At 36.1% G+C, this 13,953-nt stretch overlaps 6 protein-coding genes and 1 non-coding gene across 7 annotated transcripts; 5 read left to right on the forward strand and 2 right to left on the reverse strand.

Annotated features, from left to right (window-relative positions):
• Positions 1 to 1,254: 1,254 nt before the first annotated feature.
• TVS1 (Tvs1p) lies at positions 1,255 to 2,952 on the forward strand (the record flags this gene model as incomplete). The annotated part of the gene is made up of 1 exon (XM_041550669.1): positions 1,255 to 2,952. One exon carries the CDS (start codon positions 1,255 to 1,257, stop codon positions 2,950 to 2,952), a length of 1,698 nt encoding a protein of 565 aa, XP_041406603.1.
• Positions 2,953 to 3,395: 443 nt separating this feature from the next.
• KABA2_05S00308 (alkene reductase) lies at positions 3,396 to 4,589 on the reverse strand (the record flags this gene model as incomplete). The annotated part of the gene is made up of 1 exon (XM_041550670.1): positions 3,396 to 4,589. One exon carries the CDS (start codon positions 4,587 to 4,589, stop codon positions 3,396 to 3,398), a length of 1,194 nt encoding a protein of 397 aa, XP_041406604.1.
• Positions 4,590 to 5,250: 661 nt separating this feature from the next.
• Positions 5,251 to 5,357, forward strand: KABA2_05S00330. The gene is made up of 2 exons: positions 5,251 to 5,288; positions 5,312 to 5,357. It is a non-coding gene; the product is annotated as a tRNA-Ser (tRNA).
• A 250-nt stretch (positions 5,358 to 5,607) lies between these two features.
• On the forward strand, positions 5,608 to 6,081 carry BUD31 (U2 snRNP complex subunit BUD31; the record flags this gene model as incomplete). Its single annotated transcript, XM_041550671.1, has 1 exon — positions 5,608 to 6,081. The coding sequence occupies one exon, from the start codon at positions 5,608 to 5,610 to the stop codon at positions 6,079 to 6,081; it is 474 nt and encodes a 157-aa protein (XP_041406605.1).
• A 675-nt stretch (positions 6,082 to 6,756) lies between these two features.
• HCM1 (Hcm1p) lies at positions 6,757 to 8,475 on the forward strand (the record flags this gene model as incomplete). Its single annotated transcript, XM_041550672.1, has 1 exon — positions 6,757 to 8,475. One exon carries the CDS (start codon positions 6,757 to 6,759, stop codon positions 8,473 to 8,475), a length of 1,719 nt encoding a protein of 572 aa, XP_041406606.1.
• A 498-nt stretch (positions 8,476 to 8,973) lies between these two features.
• On the forward strand, positions 8,974 to 10,377 carry RAD18 (E3 ubiquitin-protein ligase RAD18; the record flags this gene model as incomplete). The annotated part of the gene is made up of 1 exon (XM_041550673.1): positions 8,974 to 10,377. The coding sequence occupies one exon, from the start codon at positions 8,974 to 8,976 to the stop codon at positions 10,375 to 10,377; it is 1,404 nt and encodes a 467-aa protein (XP_041406607.1).
• A 177-nt stretch (positions 10,378 to 10,554) lies between these two features.
• On the reverse strand, positions 10,555 to 13,866 carry SED4 (GTPase-activating protein SED4; the record flags this gene model as incomplete). The annotated part of the gene is made up of 1 exon (XM_041550674.1): positions 10,555 to 13,866. The coding sequence occupies one exon, from the start codon at positions 13,864 to 13,866 to the stop codon at positions 10,555 to 10,557; it is 3,312 nt and encodes a 1,103-aa protein (XP_041406608.1).
• Positions 13,867 to 13,953: the final 87 nt, after the last annotated feature.

Here is a 13,953-nt window from a genome sequence, read left to right on the forward strand (position 1 = left end):
GTGACTTTTAGTAGGGTTTGAAATTAGGGCTTTGTGTTACCCCCTAATTCTATTTTTAGTGGAAAATTAGGATGGTAACCCTATTTCAGGGTTTGTAATTCTTATTTGCTACTCACCCTAGGTGGGTGATCGATTGGTATTATCACAATGACGATCCGACCACAGGCTTAAAAGACGAGTATCTACATATTTTTTGGGTGGTTGTACGAATCCATTACCAAGTAGTGTATATCGATCATGAAATAATGAATCTTTGGTTAGATATGGTACTACTACTCTGTAATGGAGCGTGCATATAAATATATAATCTGACCCTACTGTTTGGGAATGATCCTCTTTTAATCATTGCAATCTCTTGTATGCCCCTATATGTTGTCAGTATTGTCATTTTGTATGACGAGATTTATGTTTTGAGTATTACGACGGTGATACTTCTATGCAAGACTTGTATTTGGTGAGAAACGAGTTTTTTTAATAAGGGGGGCCTGACCACTCCCTGGGCGGCTAATTTTTGTCTGTTTTTTCACTATACAGAACTGCCACCATCGCACACCTTTTCTGGATTTTATTGGTATTTAAAATATCTACAATACTATTAGGTAATTTTAATGGATGAAAAGAGCGTTACCACTGAAATAAGATATTAATCTATGTTTTGCGAAGATGTACGTATTGCCCTAATGTTTTCTAACTATACATGAGAATATCACCTAGCTCTAATCATTTAGTGTAAAAGGCCAATGGCAGTGTTTCACACTTCTAAAGATAATGAAGCATACATATATGGTATTTCCAGTTCAAAAAAGTAGTATATATGCGTTATTTTTTTTTCTACTCTCGTTAGTTTAACAAGAGATATATTACGCCATGTTTTGACAGACCCGTTGCAGTTCTCCGCCTTCATTATTCTCTCATAAATTATATCACTTCCTTGTAACAAGACACACAAGTTACGAGCAATCGGAAAGCTACCACTCCGCTCCCATTCCTTGCAAAGCACGGTTGAAGTTAAACCTCAAGGTCTATCAACTTGTTATACTTCTTCTGTTGTGGATCAGAAATTTCGGAGTTGCGCGGTTTATTGCTTTTCGTGATCCCAGGCGTTGCGTCCGTTCAATCCGTTTTTACCGCTTCTGAAGCTTGTTTTGATTTCAGGGGATTGTATTTATAATAGCAATGGTATTAAAAGGGTTGACTTTATTGACAGTTATAAACAATTAATAAATAAAATTGACAACCTCAACAAACGATATTATGAAATTAAGACGTGTTTACTTACTAGCCATTGCAGCACAGGTTGCTGCAATGGATATGGGTATGGATATGGATATGACAGAGGTGGAGCCTGTAACAACTACCGCTCAAACAGCACATATTACACCAACTCCCTATGAGGCAAGTCATTTGCATGGGTTACCTATACTTGAAAGGCCAGGGTTGACACCTGCAGAAAAAATGTATTGGCAGAATTATTCATCAGAGACATTTTTCAATACGCTAGAAGGGAATCGTTTTGCTTTTAAATATCACGTAGCCACTATGTCTTTGGTGATGTTTATATCGTATCCGATTTCATTAGTACTAAATTCAGTTGCTTCTGGATGGTATCTGCCATGGTTAGCGATTAATCTGGCGCTGACTGTATCCTCGTTGGTCCTGGCGGCTGTGTTTAGTGCTACGTTCCCTCACGAATGGTATCCAGGTAATATTTATAAAACTACGTCAATTGTACTATTTGTGTTTATAATAGTACATTTTGTTGTTGCTTTGTTATCAAGAATCGCCTCAACTATTGTCATTGAAGATATATCCGAATATTCTCTTCTAGGGGAAGGTATCCCTTTGAAAATGTACCCATCCGGTGGTTCTCCAGGTTCTACTCCTGAACAAGATATTGAAACAGATTCATTAAGGCAAAACATTTCGCCACAGACACATTTCTTAAGTTATAAAATATTTAGGTCGCAATGGGTTCAAAGGATTGCATGGACATTTGGCGGATTATGTTCTCTCATATTCAATACATTAAATTACCCATTGATGTTATACATTTTATTTAATAACTGTGTTGGACTTGCTGTCGGAAATTTATTCGGAAAAGGTCCACGTGTGTTTAATTTACTTGCCCATTGGATTAAAGGTGCTGTGTTTGTAATCCTTGGTGTCATTTCTTTGGCTCGTTATTGTGGTCTTGGTCAAACTCGTGGTTGGGCATGGAATCGTGTTACTTATACAAATCCACAACGTGTAAACTCCCACCGGCTCAGGTACATGCCTAGAGGTACTCTAACTGTGGAGTTCATTGAATCGTTCCTGATTTTCTTTTATGGTTCTACAAATGTGTTTTTAGAACATTTGGCAGGCTCTGGGGGTGCATGGACCGCTAAAGATTTACAGCATGTATCTATTGCATTTATGTATATTGGAACAGGTCTATGTGGTCTTTTATCTGAGCTCAAACTTAATAATTGGAGATATTATTACACTTTGAAAACTAGTAGCATTTCCAGCAACGAAGTATTTGCTGCTTCTCCTGGTTACAGTCCCAACCCTTTCCCAACAATGACTATTTTCTGGACAGGAATTCTTATGTCGCAACATGCACAAGCGTCACATACCTCTACTTCAGTTCATATGCAGTGGGGTTATTTATTGTCTTATGGGTCATTTTTTAGAATTTTTACCTTTTTGATCTTATATTTTAAACCTTTGACCGATGACTATCCATCAAAACCAATAACGGAGGTCATAACTGCACTTTGCTTACTAGCAGGAGGTCTTATTTTCATGGAATCTACTGATCAAGTTATAGAGGCAATGGACTATAGAGGTTATACGCCAATGTTCACGTTCAATATCAGTGTTGGGTTTGTTGCGTTATTTATGGCTTGGATAATGATTCTTTGTATGTGGAGAGAATGGCTATTACAATGCAAGAGAGCTAGATTATAATTGCATAGAAATTTGTGGTGCTATCAAGTAGCTATAAATGAATTGTGTGATCGTTATTTGTCCAAAAACTTATGCTTTTTAAAAAACCTTTTAGTCACAAATATTTATTTTAAGTAGTTTAGAAGTTATATAAAAACTAGTTATTTTGCTTAACCCAATTATATTTAAAGATTATATGAGAAGTAATCCGAATAATATTATAATTCAAATTATGATTTGTGATGTTTCTTTATCAACGAATTGAGAAGTATAATTGGTTATCACTGTAATATTTGTTTACTAGATTAAAGGGGTTCGCTTATTTTTGCTTTAACTTTATAACTATAAATTCATAAAATTTTAACAAAACATGAAAATTGGTTAAAAAACAAATTTGTTTTTATTAATTATATATTAATTCAAATAAGATATTTGATTATAAAATACATAATAGTACAGCTTTTCTAGATTCCAGCATTTATCAACTGTTCATAAGTTGGGTAATCATTATACCCTTCTTCTGTGTATGCGAGGAACAAGTCACGATTATATTTGGTAAGTGGTAACCCTTTCTCCAAACGCTCTGGTAAATCTGGATTGGAAGTAAAAAATCTAGCATAACTGATTAATGTTCTGTTATCTTTTACAACTTCTTTGGCATCTTCAGGATGCAGAGCATAATTACCGCTTCTGATAACTGGTCCCTTCCAGATCGAATAGATAAAGTCATTTGTACCACCGGTATAATTACCTTCCCCTTCAGCCAAGTAAATGTTAGTGACTCTAGGTTCTAAGATATGAACATATGCTATACGGTTTCCTTTATGGGCCCTTCTTTCTATCTCACTAATAAGATAAGCATATTGCGTCATTAATATAGGATCTTCTGCACCAGACATATCACCAAATACGTTGTATGGAGATATTCTAATACCTAATCTTTCAGCACCTACTGTTTCAATTAAGGCATCCAATACTTCTAATGGGAAACGTGCTCTATTCTCAATAGGGCCACCATATTGGTCTGTACGATGGTTAGATTTTGGATCAAGGAATTGATTCATTAAATACCCCACCAAACAATGCAATTCAATGCCGTATGCGCCTACTCTAATGGCATTGCTCGCAGCTTTCTTATACAACTCCACATACTGATCAATTTCATTTATAGTTAGCGCCCTTAGAAGGTTCCCGGACTCCTTAGCTTCCTTTTCCAGCTCAGATGTAGGGTATAGTCCAGAAGAAGCAGATACGTAAGGATAACCGTTTTTCTGAAGACATTTAGGAGAACCAAGTCTACCTAAAGCACCTAATTGTACAAACATGAATGACTTATTTTTATGGATACTTTCGATGATGGCTGTCCATTGTTCAACCTGTTCATCTGACCAAATACCTGGTGCATGGTCAAACCCCGTAGCATCAGGTGCAATTAATGTTGTCCCTGTAAATATTAATGAACCAGGACGAGTAGATCTTGCCGAATAATATTTAATATCCCACTCTTTACGAGGGACATTACCTGGAGAGCTAACTCTAAATCTAGCCATTGGTGACATTACCACACGATGCGATATTTCCAATAGACCTACCTCAGTTGGTTTGAACAAGTTAGTGTTGGAAAGTGGTTCTGGTATAAAATCTGTAACAAATGTCATATTTCAAATTGTAGAGAATCTGAGATAGAGTGTTTGCCTCTATTAGTGTCTTCAAGCTTTACTTTATTTAATTCGGACATTTTTTAATACGATAATCGATCAGTCTCTTTATATTATTTATTATTTATAGAACAAATAGAATCTAACTTCGAATGTAAGTTCAGAATTCTTTGTCTTTATATATGTTTTATTCTAACCTCAATTGAGGTTCGAATTATACTTTGTTTCATAATGCGATTAACTTTGTTTCATGTTGCCACATATTTTGTTTCATATTTTAACACGCTTCATAATAACTGTGCTTAAAGGTAGTTCTTTACCTATTGAAATTAAGTGTTGTGCATATTACTCTTAATTTCTGACACACAGTATGTCTGCTTCAGCTCAAAATTATATATAATATAAAGAGACCGATCGATTATCGTATTATAAATCTCCGAATTAAATAAAATAAAGCTTGAAGAGACTACTAGAGGCAAACATTCTATCTCAGATTCTATACACTAAGTATTGATACCTAATAATTCCACAACAAAGCTAATGTTAGCCTTTTTAGTCCTGTCGCTACATTTTAACATTATAATATACTCTAGTTCACTAAACTTTTATATTTTCTTCAGAATAAGGCAGTGTGTCACTTTTGGAATTTTCTGAATTTCGTGGCACTATGGCCGAGTGGTTAAGGCGAGAGACTCGAACTGTTATTACTACAAATGTTTGGTTATCTCTTGGGCTCTGCCCGCGCTGGTTCAAATCCTGCTGGTGTCGAAAATATTTTTTTGCGCGGTGTTTTATCTGGGCACGTGATCATTTATTTTTTTGTCCCTCGGTGGAAAAGTTTTGAAAATTTCGAGAAGAGGTGTTAAGTTAATCAACTGAAGAGGGAGAAAGATATTAACTGGATGCTGGTATAAGAGAGTTTATAATACTTAAGACAGGTGGGAAATACATTAAAGAAATCAGCACCATCTAACCTTTTGCTTACAAACATATATATATATTTGAAACCGTTTTAACTATGCCAAGAATTGCTACTAGACGTACAAAGATGGCTCCTGAAGGGTTTGCTAAGATTGAACCCACGTTACAAGACTTCGAAAAGCGATTGCAAGATATTCAAAGTACTGGAGACTCAAAAGTCGGGGTCAAGGGGTCCGAAAATCTGTGGAAGATAATGCAGGTCCACCACGAGCGCTCGCGATACGTATACATGCTGTTCTACAAACGTAAGCTGATCTCTAGAGAGTTGTACCTGTGGCTGTTAAGGGAGAAATATGCCGACAAACAATTAATTGCTAAATGGAGGAAAAAGGGTTATGAGAAACTTTGCTGTCTTCGTTGCATTCAATCAGGAGAATCCAACAACGGCACCACTTGCATCTGCCGTGTACCACGGGCACAATTGGAGCGCGACGCAGAAAAGAAAGGAATGGAAGTAACTTTCAAACAGTGCATCCATTGTGGTTGTAATGGGTGTGCTAGTACCGACTAATCGTCTTCAAAAGTTCATTTCAACTTTTAAACAAAGAAGGTGCTAGTCACGTGATATATATTAGAAATATCTTACTTAACCAACAAAAAAAGTCCGGTCTTTCTCAGAAACCGTCGAAGGAAACCCGGGGTTGAGTGCTTGAAAACGCGACGCGAACAAAACGACAAAATTTTCACGATTGTATCAGAACCTCCCGCAGGACTGTTGTTCCTAAAAAAGTTTTATGATTTTTCGCGTCGCGTTTCGTGAAATTCTCAAACTTTTTGAAAATTCTTATAAAGGATTACCATATCTATAAGGACCAACAAGATTAGTTTAAAACAGCTGATAGTAACGATTCCCCAGACCCCTCGTTTTTAGTTAATTTGTTTTGAGGTTAGGCAATTCGATATAGAAGGTGATTATTTTTGACGCGTTACAGTTCTACTTCTTCTATTTTATTTTTGGATTCTCCCAGGGTTCGATCGCAATATATATATATATATATATATAGACAATTGAAAAAAAGAGCTAGATTAGAAAGTGTAAAACCGGTTAAAGCTATTAGTAACCCTCAACAAGTGTATTTTATTATAAAAGTTTCGCACTTTCATTTCAGTTTAATTGAAACATAGCATATTCTACTGTTTTCTTTAAATTTGAGAAAAGTACAGTAAAACAACAACAACCAGAAACATGGAGGTAGAAGCAGCTTCACCTTCTTATGATGCAGCGTTTAATGCATCGTCACCATTAGCCTCCAGTAGAATGAAGAAACCCATCGGAACTTCCTTGGATTTTGACTTGAAAATTGAGGATGTTAACGACGATATTATAACACCACCAAACTCTACTGTGAGAAAGAATAAGAAACAATTAGTCCGAAAATTGGACGACGGTAAAGAGCCAATGTCTCCAATTCAGTCCTCACCAATTGCTCCTACTGCAAAGAGACAAAGATCGGAAGGTTGTCCTCGTTCTAATGGTAACTTATCTCTGACAGAGGTTCTTTTATCTCTCGAGAAAAGAAAACTTAATAATGAATTAGATAAGAAACCGCCTTATTCTTATGCAATTTTGATATGTTTAGCAATTTTACAATCACGAGAAGGAAGACTTACATTATCTCAAATTTACCAATGGATCTCAAGCCATTTTACATTCTACAAGTTGAAAGATGCCAGCTGGCAAAATTCTATTAGACACAATTTGTCATTAAATGAAGCATTTATTAAGACTCAAAAATCTTCAGATGGGAAAGGTCATTTCTGGGAAGTGAAACCTTTATCGATGCCTAAATTCTTTAAAGGTGACACTGAAGGATATGTCATCATTCGCCAGAGAATAGCACAAATCGATCAATATTTTGAAGTAGGATCACCGTTAACTGCGTCGAACTCAGAGAGTGAAGACTCAGCATCGATCACCTCATCACCAACTCCAGGAATTGAACATAGTGCCTCCACATCAATTTTATCTGCGCCTTCCATCATTTTTACAACAGAAGATCAAATAACTATGGCACAAGGACCAAATGTTCATACTCCTGTGAAGAATAATAGGCTGACTCACAAACTAAGTTATAATGATATTACAAAGTCAGATATGAAAGGAACAGTTTTCGGAAACAATATGATGAGGAGAAATCATACAACACTAGGATTTAAGTCTACTTCTGATGCATTTCTAGTTCCACCATCTAAGGAGTTTGTCTCTTTCAATGAATATCTAGGGAACAATAACTTATCCACATCCAATTCAAGGACTGGCATGCTTTCATCACCTCAAAATTCAAAACGTTATATAGGCTCCTTCAACTCCAGTTTTGAAGAATTGTCACCACGTCCTCTTAAGACTGCAGAGAGTAGCATTACAAGCAATCCCCAAGGCCTATTGGGACCATTTACAAATTCTGCCATTTCTCCTGCCAACTCTGATAAATTCACCCAGCTGCTACCTTCGGGGACACATAACAACATTTCCAATATAGAATCCGAGCAATTAAATTTACTGAAAACACCAGAATTGAAAAGATCTCAAAGCCTAGAAAGATCTCCAAACAGATTTATGGCCACCCCCAAGGATAATGAAACTCTTTTGAAAAGGTGGCAAACTCCATCTCATTTGTTCGAAGATATCTACTCATCGCCGATATTCAAGGCAATGAGCACATCGTCAAAGGTTAGTGCGACACCTGGTGGTTCTACTCTGTTGAAGAAATTTTCCCCATCCAAAGTTAGCGGTGAAACACAAAACGAACCAATAAAGTCAAAATTGGCTTGTGGTGGCCTTTTTGGAGTAGATGTATATTCTGTTTGGCAACGAGCTACAGAAATGTCATCTTTAAATGACGCAAATACACTTGATGCAACTCTTGAACGTCCATTCAAGGCCAATACAGACAGTAAATTGTGATACTTAGAGAATGATTCTACAATTTTTATTTTTATTTCTATTATTATTGGTGGTTAACTAATTGGATGTGCTATTGATTAGTGATCTTTGAGTTATCCCTGGGTTTAAATTTTTTTGGTTATATAATTATTATATGTTGCAATGAGGTAAGTCTTATCATATATGTGGATTAACGAGGCAGCACTGGGTGGCCTTTTATCTCTCCCTCTTCCATCCTACTGTAGTGAAAACACATGTCCTGGGCGGATTTTAGTTGTAATATTATGCATTAGTGAAATATGTATATCTAATGCTTTTCTATTTTTTTTTTTAATTTTATTTGTATCTTTATTTAATATTAATACATTTTGCTATATATTGATATCTGATGGTTTTAGTAAGAAATTTTTCATTGAAATTAAAAATGGCACTTATAGAACAAACAAATAATTAGAGCGATACCATCAAAACTGAACAATAGCAGAGTTAGATACCGATACGAAAGTAATATAAGCAGTGATGGAGAATCAGATATCAGATGCTAGCGATTTCACCCATTCGAGGATACCGAAACTGTCGCAACTCGATACATTGCTGAGATGTCACATTTGCAAGGACTTCCTTAAGGTTCCTGTACTAACCCCATGTGGTCATACTTTCTGCTCATTATGTATTAGAGAATATATCAGTGTACAGGCTAAGTGTCCTCTTTGCTTGACTGAGTTGCGAGAATCAATGTTGAGGAGCGAATTTCTAGTAAGTGAGATTGTCGAAAGTTATAAAGTTGTAAGAGACGATTTATTAGATATATTGAAGCAACGCAAGGAATCCCCTGAAAGCGATCCTGACAGCTCTATTATAGAGGTTGGATCTGATCCCGAAGATAGTTTAATAGTCAATGATAATCAGAGCGATGACACGTCTGATGATATCAAGATATTACAAAGTGGCAAACCGATATCTTTGAAGAGAATATACACTGATATTACGAGTTCCTCATTAAGAACAGCACCTCGATCGAAATATTTTAAAACAAATATACCAATGAAGAGAAGTTCTACTGCATCTAGGATTGATTCAATATTGAAGAAACCTGTAGAATTAGTTCCATGCCCAATTTGCGAGAAATACTTTCCTGTCAAGGAACTAGAAAGAACACACTTGGATGAATGTCTGACATTACAGTCGTTAGATAATAAACTTACTCCATTAACGAAAACTGCAGAGAAAGATGAAGTAGTATCAAAAGGATCAACTGTAATACCACCAAATAAATCGTTACTGTCAAGGTCACTTTGGAGGATGAAACCACGGGAAGAAGAAGGAGAAAAAGAAGAAAAAGTGTCATTCGTTGACAAATACATCAATTCTACCACAGACATAGAACACCAACGGTTACCTAAACTGGACTTTCCTTCAATGACAATTACACAAATAAAACAAAAGTTATCAAACTTAGGGTTATCTACAACTGGGACTAAACAGAATATGATGGCAAGATATAACTACTATGAAATTTTATGGAACTCAAATTTCTGTGATTCATTAAACCCAGTAAATGTGAGTGAATTAAAACGACAGTTGTTAAACTGGGAAGCATCCCGTAAGGTTCATAATGGTACAAATTTATCAACTTCAATTGGCAATTTAATGACTTTAAGAGGTACACACAAACAGAATGACTATAAAAAATTATTAGACAATTTCAAAACTGATAAATTCAACCGGAAAGAATGGTGTATATTGTTCAGAAAACAATTTCGAAGACTCATAAAAGATGCGAAGAAGGGGCAAACTAGTCGTACACTGAATGCTGATCATATTCAAGAATTTGATATAGAAGAACAGTTGACCGATCCAGACCTATCTAATGATCTTTTTGACAAGCTTGATAAGACCCCACAAAATCCACAAAATCCATAAAGTATTTATATGTAGCATTACCAAACCAACTTGCACCTCGGAAATATATAACTTGAATTTACATGGATGTAACTTATATTTGTATCTGTAATTTTATGTACGTCTGAACTTATATCTATTTATAACAACTATTTGCCATCGAAAGGCAACGATACTATACAAAGATCACCAAATTAATCACAATTCATCATGGCCTATAGAAGATTCATTAGTGCCAACAGAGGATGTCACAGTCATGTCCGTTGTAACGATCCTTGAAGATTTGTCAAGTTCAACGGTGGAAATAGTATTTTCTGTTTCAGGGGTAGTCGTAACATCATTTAAAGATAGCTCATTAATGTCAACAACAGATGTTATCTCTATGATAGTATCTGGGATGATTGGAGTAATTAGAGAAACCTTTTCTGGTGAAACCGATTGGGATTTTGTATTATGCTCTTTTTGAGTTGTGTTAACTTCGTTTTCGATAATTTCTTCTACCACGGTTTTAGCTATTTTCGTTACCGTGTTACTAGTGGTCACAGATGAGGACGGCGATTTAAGAATGGAACTATCTATTGTTATCTTAGATTGACTCTCGCTAATCTGGGTAGAGTCTGCTTCAGAGTTGTCCTGTACTGTATTGATACTAGTATCCATTGATTTGTGGTCATTTTCAGCAATTGAAGATACCAAAGAAATTGTACCCTTCTCAAAAGTTAATTGAGATTGAGAGGTGACTGTATTTGATGAAGTAACACTAGATATCTGAGACTTCATAGTTTCACTCGAAGTCAATATAAATGTAGGGTTAAGGACAGTTTGTGTCTTTTCGGTCGATGTAGGAGTCTCTGCAGTACCATCCTCTGACGCAACCACATAAACAACACCATCAATAGTAATTTTTTGTTTAATTGCTTTCTCTTTAAAGGATAACATTGATGATGCAAGTGTCTCCTTCTTTTTTTCTACAGATACAATGGACATCTTGTTCATCGAAGAATAGGCTATAGTCGTTGCTGCTATTGATGATGTTGTATATATAGGCTTAGCTGCAACTCCCTCTTTCTCTATATCTACTGTCTTAGAGGACATTACACTTTGTGTTGTTAAAGAAGAAGATGATATACTCTTAACTTCATTCTTCGAGGATGAAGTAACAACTGATTGCACGGACGCTGGTATAGAGTCATATTCAGATACATTTGTCTCTGTTTTAGATACATCAGAAAAGTGATGGGGTTTGATAGAAGTCTGGGTTGGAACAATTGATACTGTAACTCCTTTAGTACTACTAATTTCTTCAGACGCAGGAAGGAGTTTTGATGATGGAGGAGAAGAAGAAGAAGAAGAAGAAGAAGAAGAGGAGGAGGAGGAGGAGGAGGAGGAGGAGGAGGAGAAGAAGAATGTGCTGGGGGTGGAAATTTCTAGAATTGAGATGGTACCTGTTTTTTCCAATGGAACAGCAGGTAATGATTTACTAGATAGACGAGAGTGTACTGGTTCCGAAATAACAGAATGGTCGGATACAATAGCGCTATAAGAAGAGGGAGTCAACGAACCGCTAGAAAGTGATAATCCGCCAGTTAAGTTAACTGAAAAACTCTTAGTTTTACTTTCTTCTCCACTAGCATCCTCATGATTTACAGTTTCAGACTTAGACGTCATTCGAGGAATATCAGTTGTTGTAGCACTCTTTGCTATGGTTGACGCGGTCTCACCACTTGTCTTCAAATCAGGCTTTAGTTCAATCCTTGAATGTATAGGGACTTCGTCCTTCGCTGTTAGCGATGAAACAGCTAGCTCAGAGGAGATTTCTCTAGTTGTCATTAATGATGAGACAATTGACTCAGAAGAAGTTTCTTTTCCTGCGTTTAATGAAGCCGTATTTGTCTCACTAGCTACATCAGTATTGGTCTCAGAAGAAATGACAGTAGATTGTGTCACCGAAGCCTTGGATTCCGACGTTGTCTCTTTTGATTTCAAAGATTTATGAGCAGAGTTTTCTTTCATCATTGAAAGTTCTTCTTCATTGAAAGTTGGCATATCCAAATGTCTGTCAAAAGAATAAGTCTCCAAAATCACACCTGATGTTAATGAGATTTCCGGTTCAACCGTTGATACAGTGGCAATCGATAACGGTTCACTAATTGAAGATAAAATATTGATTGTTGTGGCTGGTGAGGTAGTTGAAGATGAAATAAAATCATCAGTGTTAATTGAAAGTTCTTCTTTATTTTTGTAACTTGTGTATGATGAAACGCTTACAATATCATCTTGAATAATATTTGTAGTAGTCACCAAATTCTGCAAAGGTTGAATAATTTCAGAGCTAACATTATTTTCAGTGTCTCTTCTTTCAAGATACTTCTTCTTAGCATATTCATAAGATTTTAAATGTAAGTTATTCTTGTAAGCAACATTTGCCAATGCAGCTACGACAACCACAAGTACAACATTAATTAAAATTTTCTTCATGACAGAAAATATTGACCCCAGAGAACCGTTTGTCTTGGAAATGACATTAACAGTGTTCCCAGCAGATACCGTGGCAATCAATTTGGAGTCTGGAGAGATAGCAATCTTTGTGATTAATAACCCATGTAAATTTCTGAATGATTCAATGCCGGAGAGGTCATTAATCTTAAATATAGCCACAGAATTTTCGTTAGTTGCAAGAACGACAAATTCATTTTTAGAATCGACTTCAAGAGCTGTAATTGATCCCAGTCTATCAGATATCTGTCTTCTTTGAATAATTTTACCACCTGTTTTGTTGAATTTCACTTTTAGCAAGACACCACCATCTTTTTCTGCATATGTAGCAGCAATTAAAACACTATCATTAGAAATAAATCTGATCTTAGAAAATATTAAATCTTTTTCGAAATCAGCTTTCTTAATCACAAATTCTCCTGATGCAATCGAGGCTACATCAAGACCATTTGGTGTCACGTATGCCAATAATTGACCATCCAACGAAAAGGCAAGATCTCTTACATCCCTACCAGTTTGTATCTCGTATTTCTGAGAAAGATCTACAGGGTTAATCACTCTTATTAACGAGGGGACTGTAGAAGAAGCAATAGCAGCAGCTGCACCATTCGGCGAGATTGCTGTCAATTTGGTGTAGATCTCAGGATTAGCAGACCCATCAAAATCAATACTTGCTGTGAATTGTAAATGGTCGTTTTGGTAGACGTATTTTCTGATATGGTGATTCACATTTGTTTCTGCGATTTTTTCTGCACCTTCATTGCAACCTAACAAAATTACACCCTTAGCTGCATCTAAAGTGGTTGGTGAATCATCTGAACTATCAAGAGTAATCTCCCTAAACCTCTTTATAACCTTTTTCTTAGTGAAATCGACTTTCAGGGCAGTCAATTTACTGCGTAACGTAGGTTGATCCCTGCCACCACCGCCTGCGACGACCAAAACATTATGGGTAATAAACCGAGCTCCATAGAGAGGGTATCCCAAGTTATAAGTTGTGTTCTTCAATGCCATTATTGTCAATGCACTGTCGGGTTATCGTAGTCGATCAAGTTCTCTTTGCCTGTGCTTTATATGTGATGGGAAGTGTAAATTGTTGAA

Source organism: Maudiozyma barnettii (assembly GCF_903064755.1).
Source record: "Maudiozyma barnettii strain CLIB 1767 genome assembly, contig: KABA2_05, whole genome shotgun sequence".
Taxonomy (NCBI): Eukaryota; Fungi; Ascomycota; class Saccharomycetes; order Saccharomycetales; family Saccharomycetaceae; genus Maudiozyma; species Maudiozyma barnettii.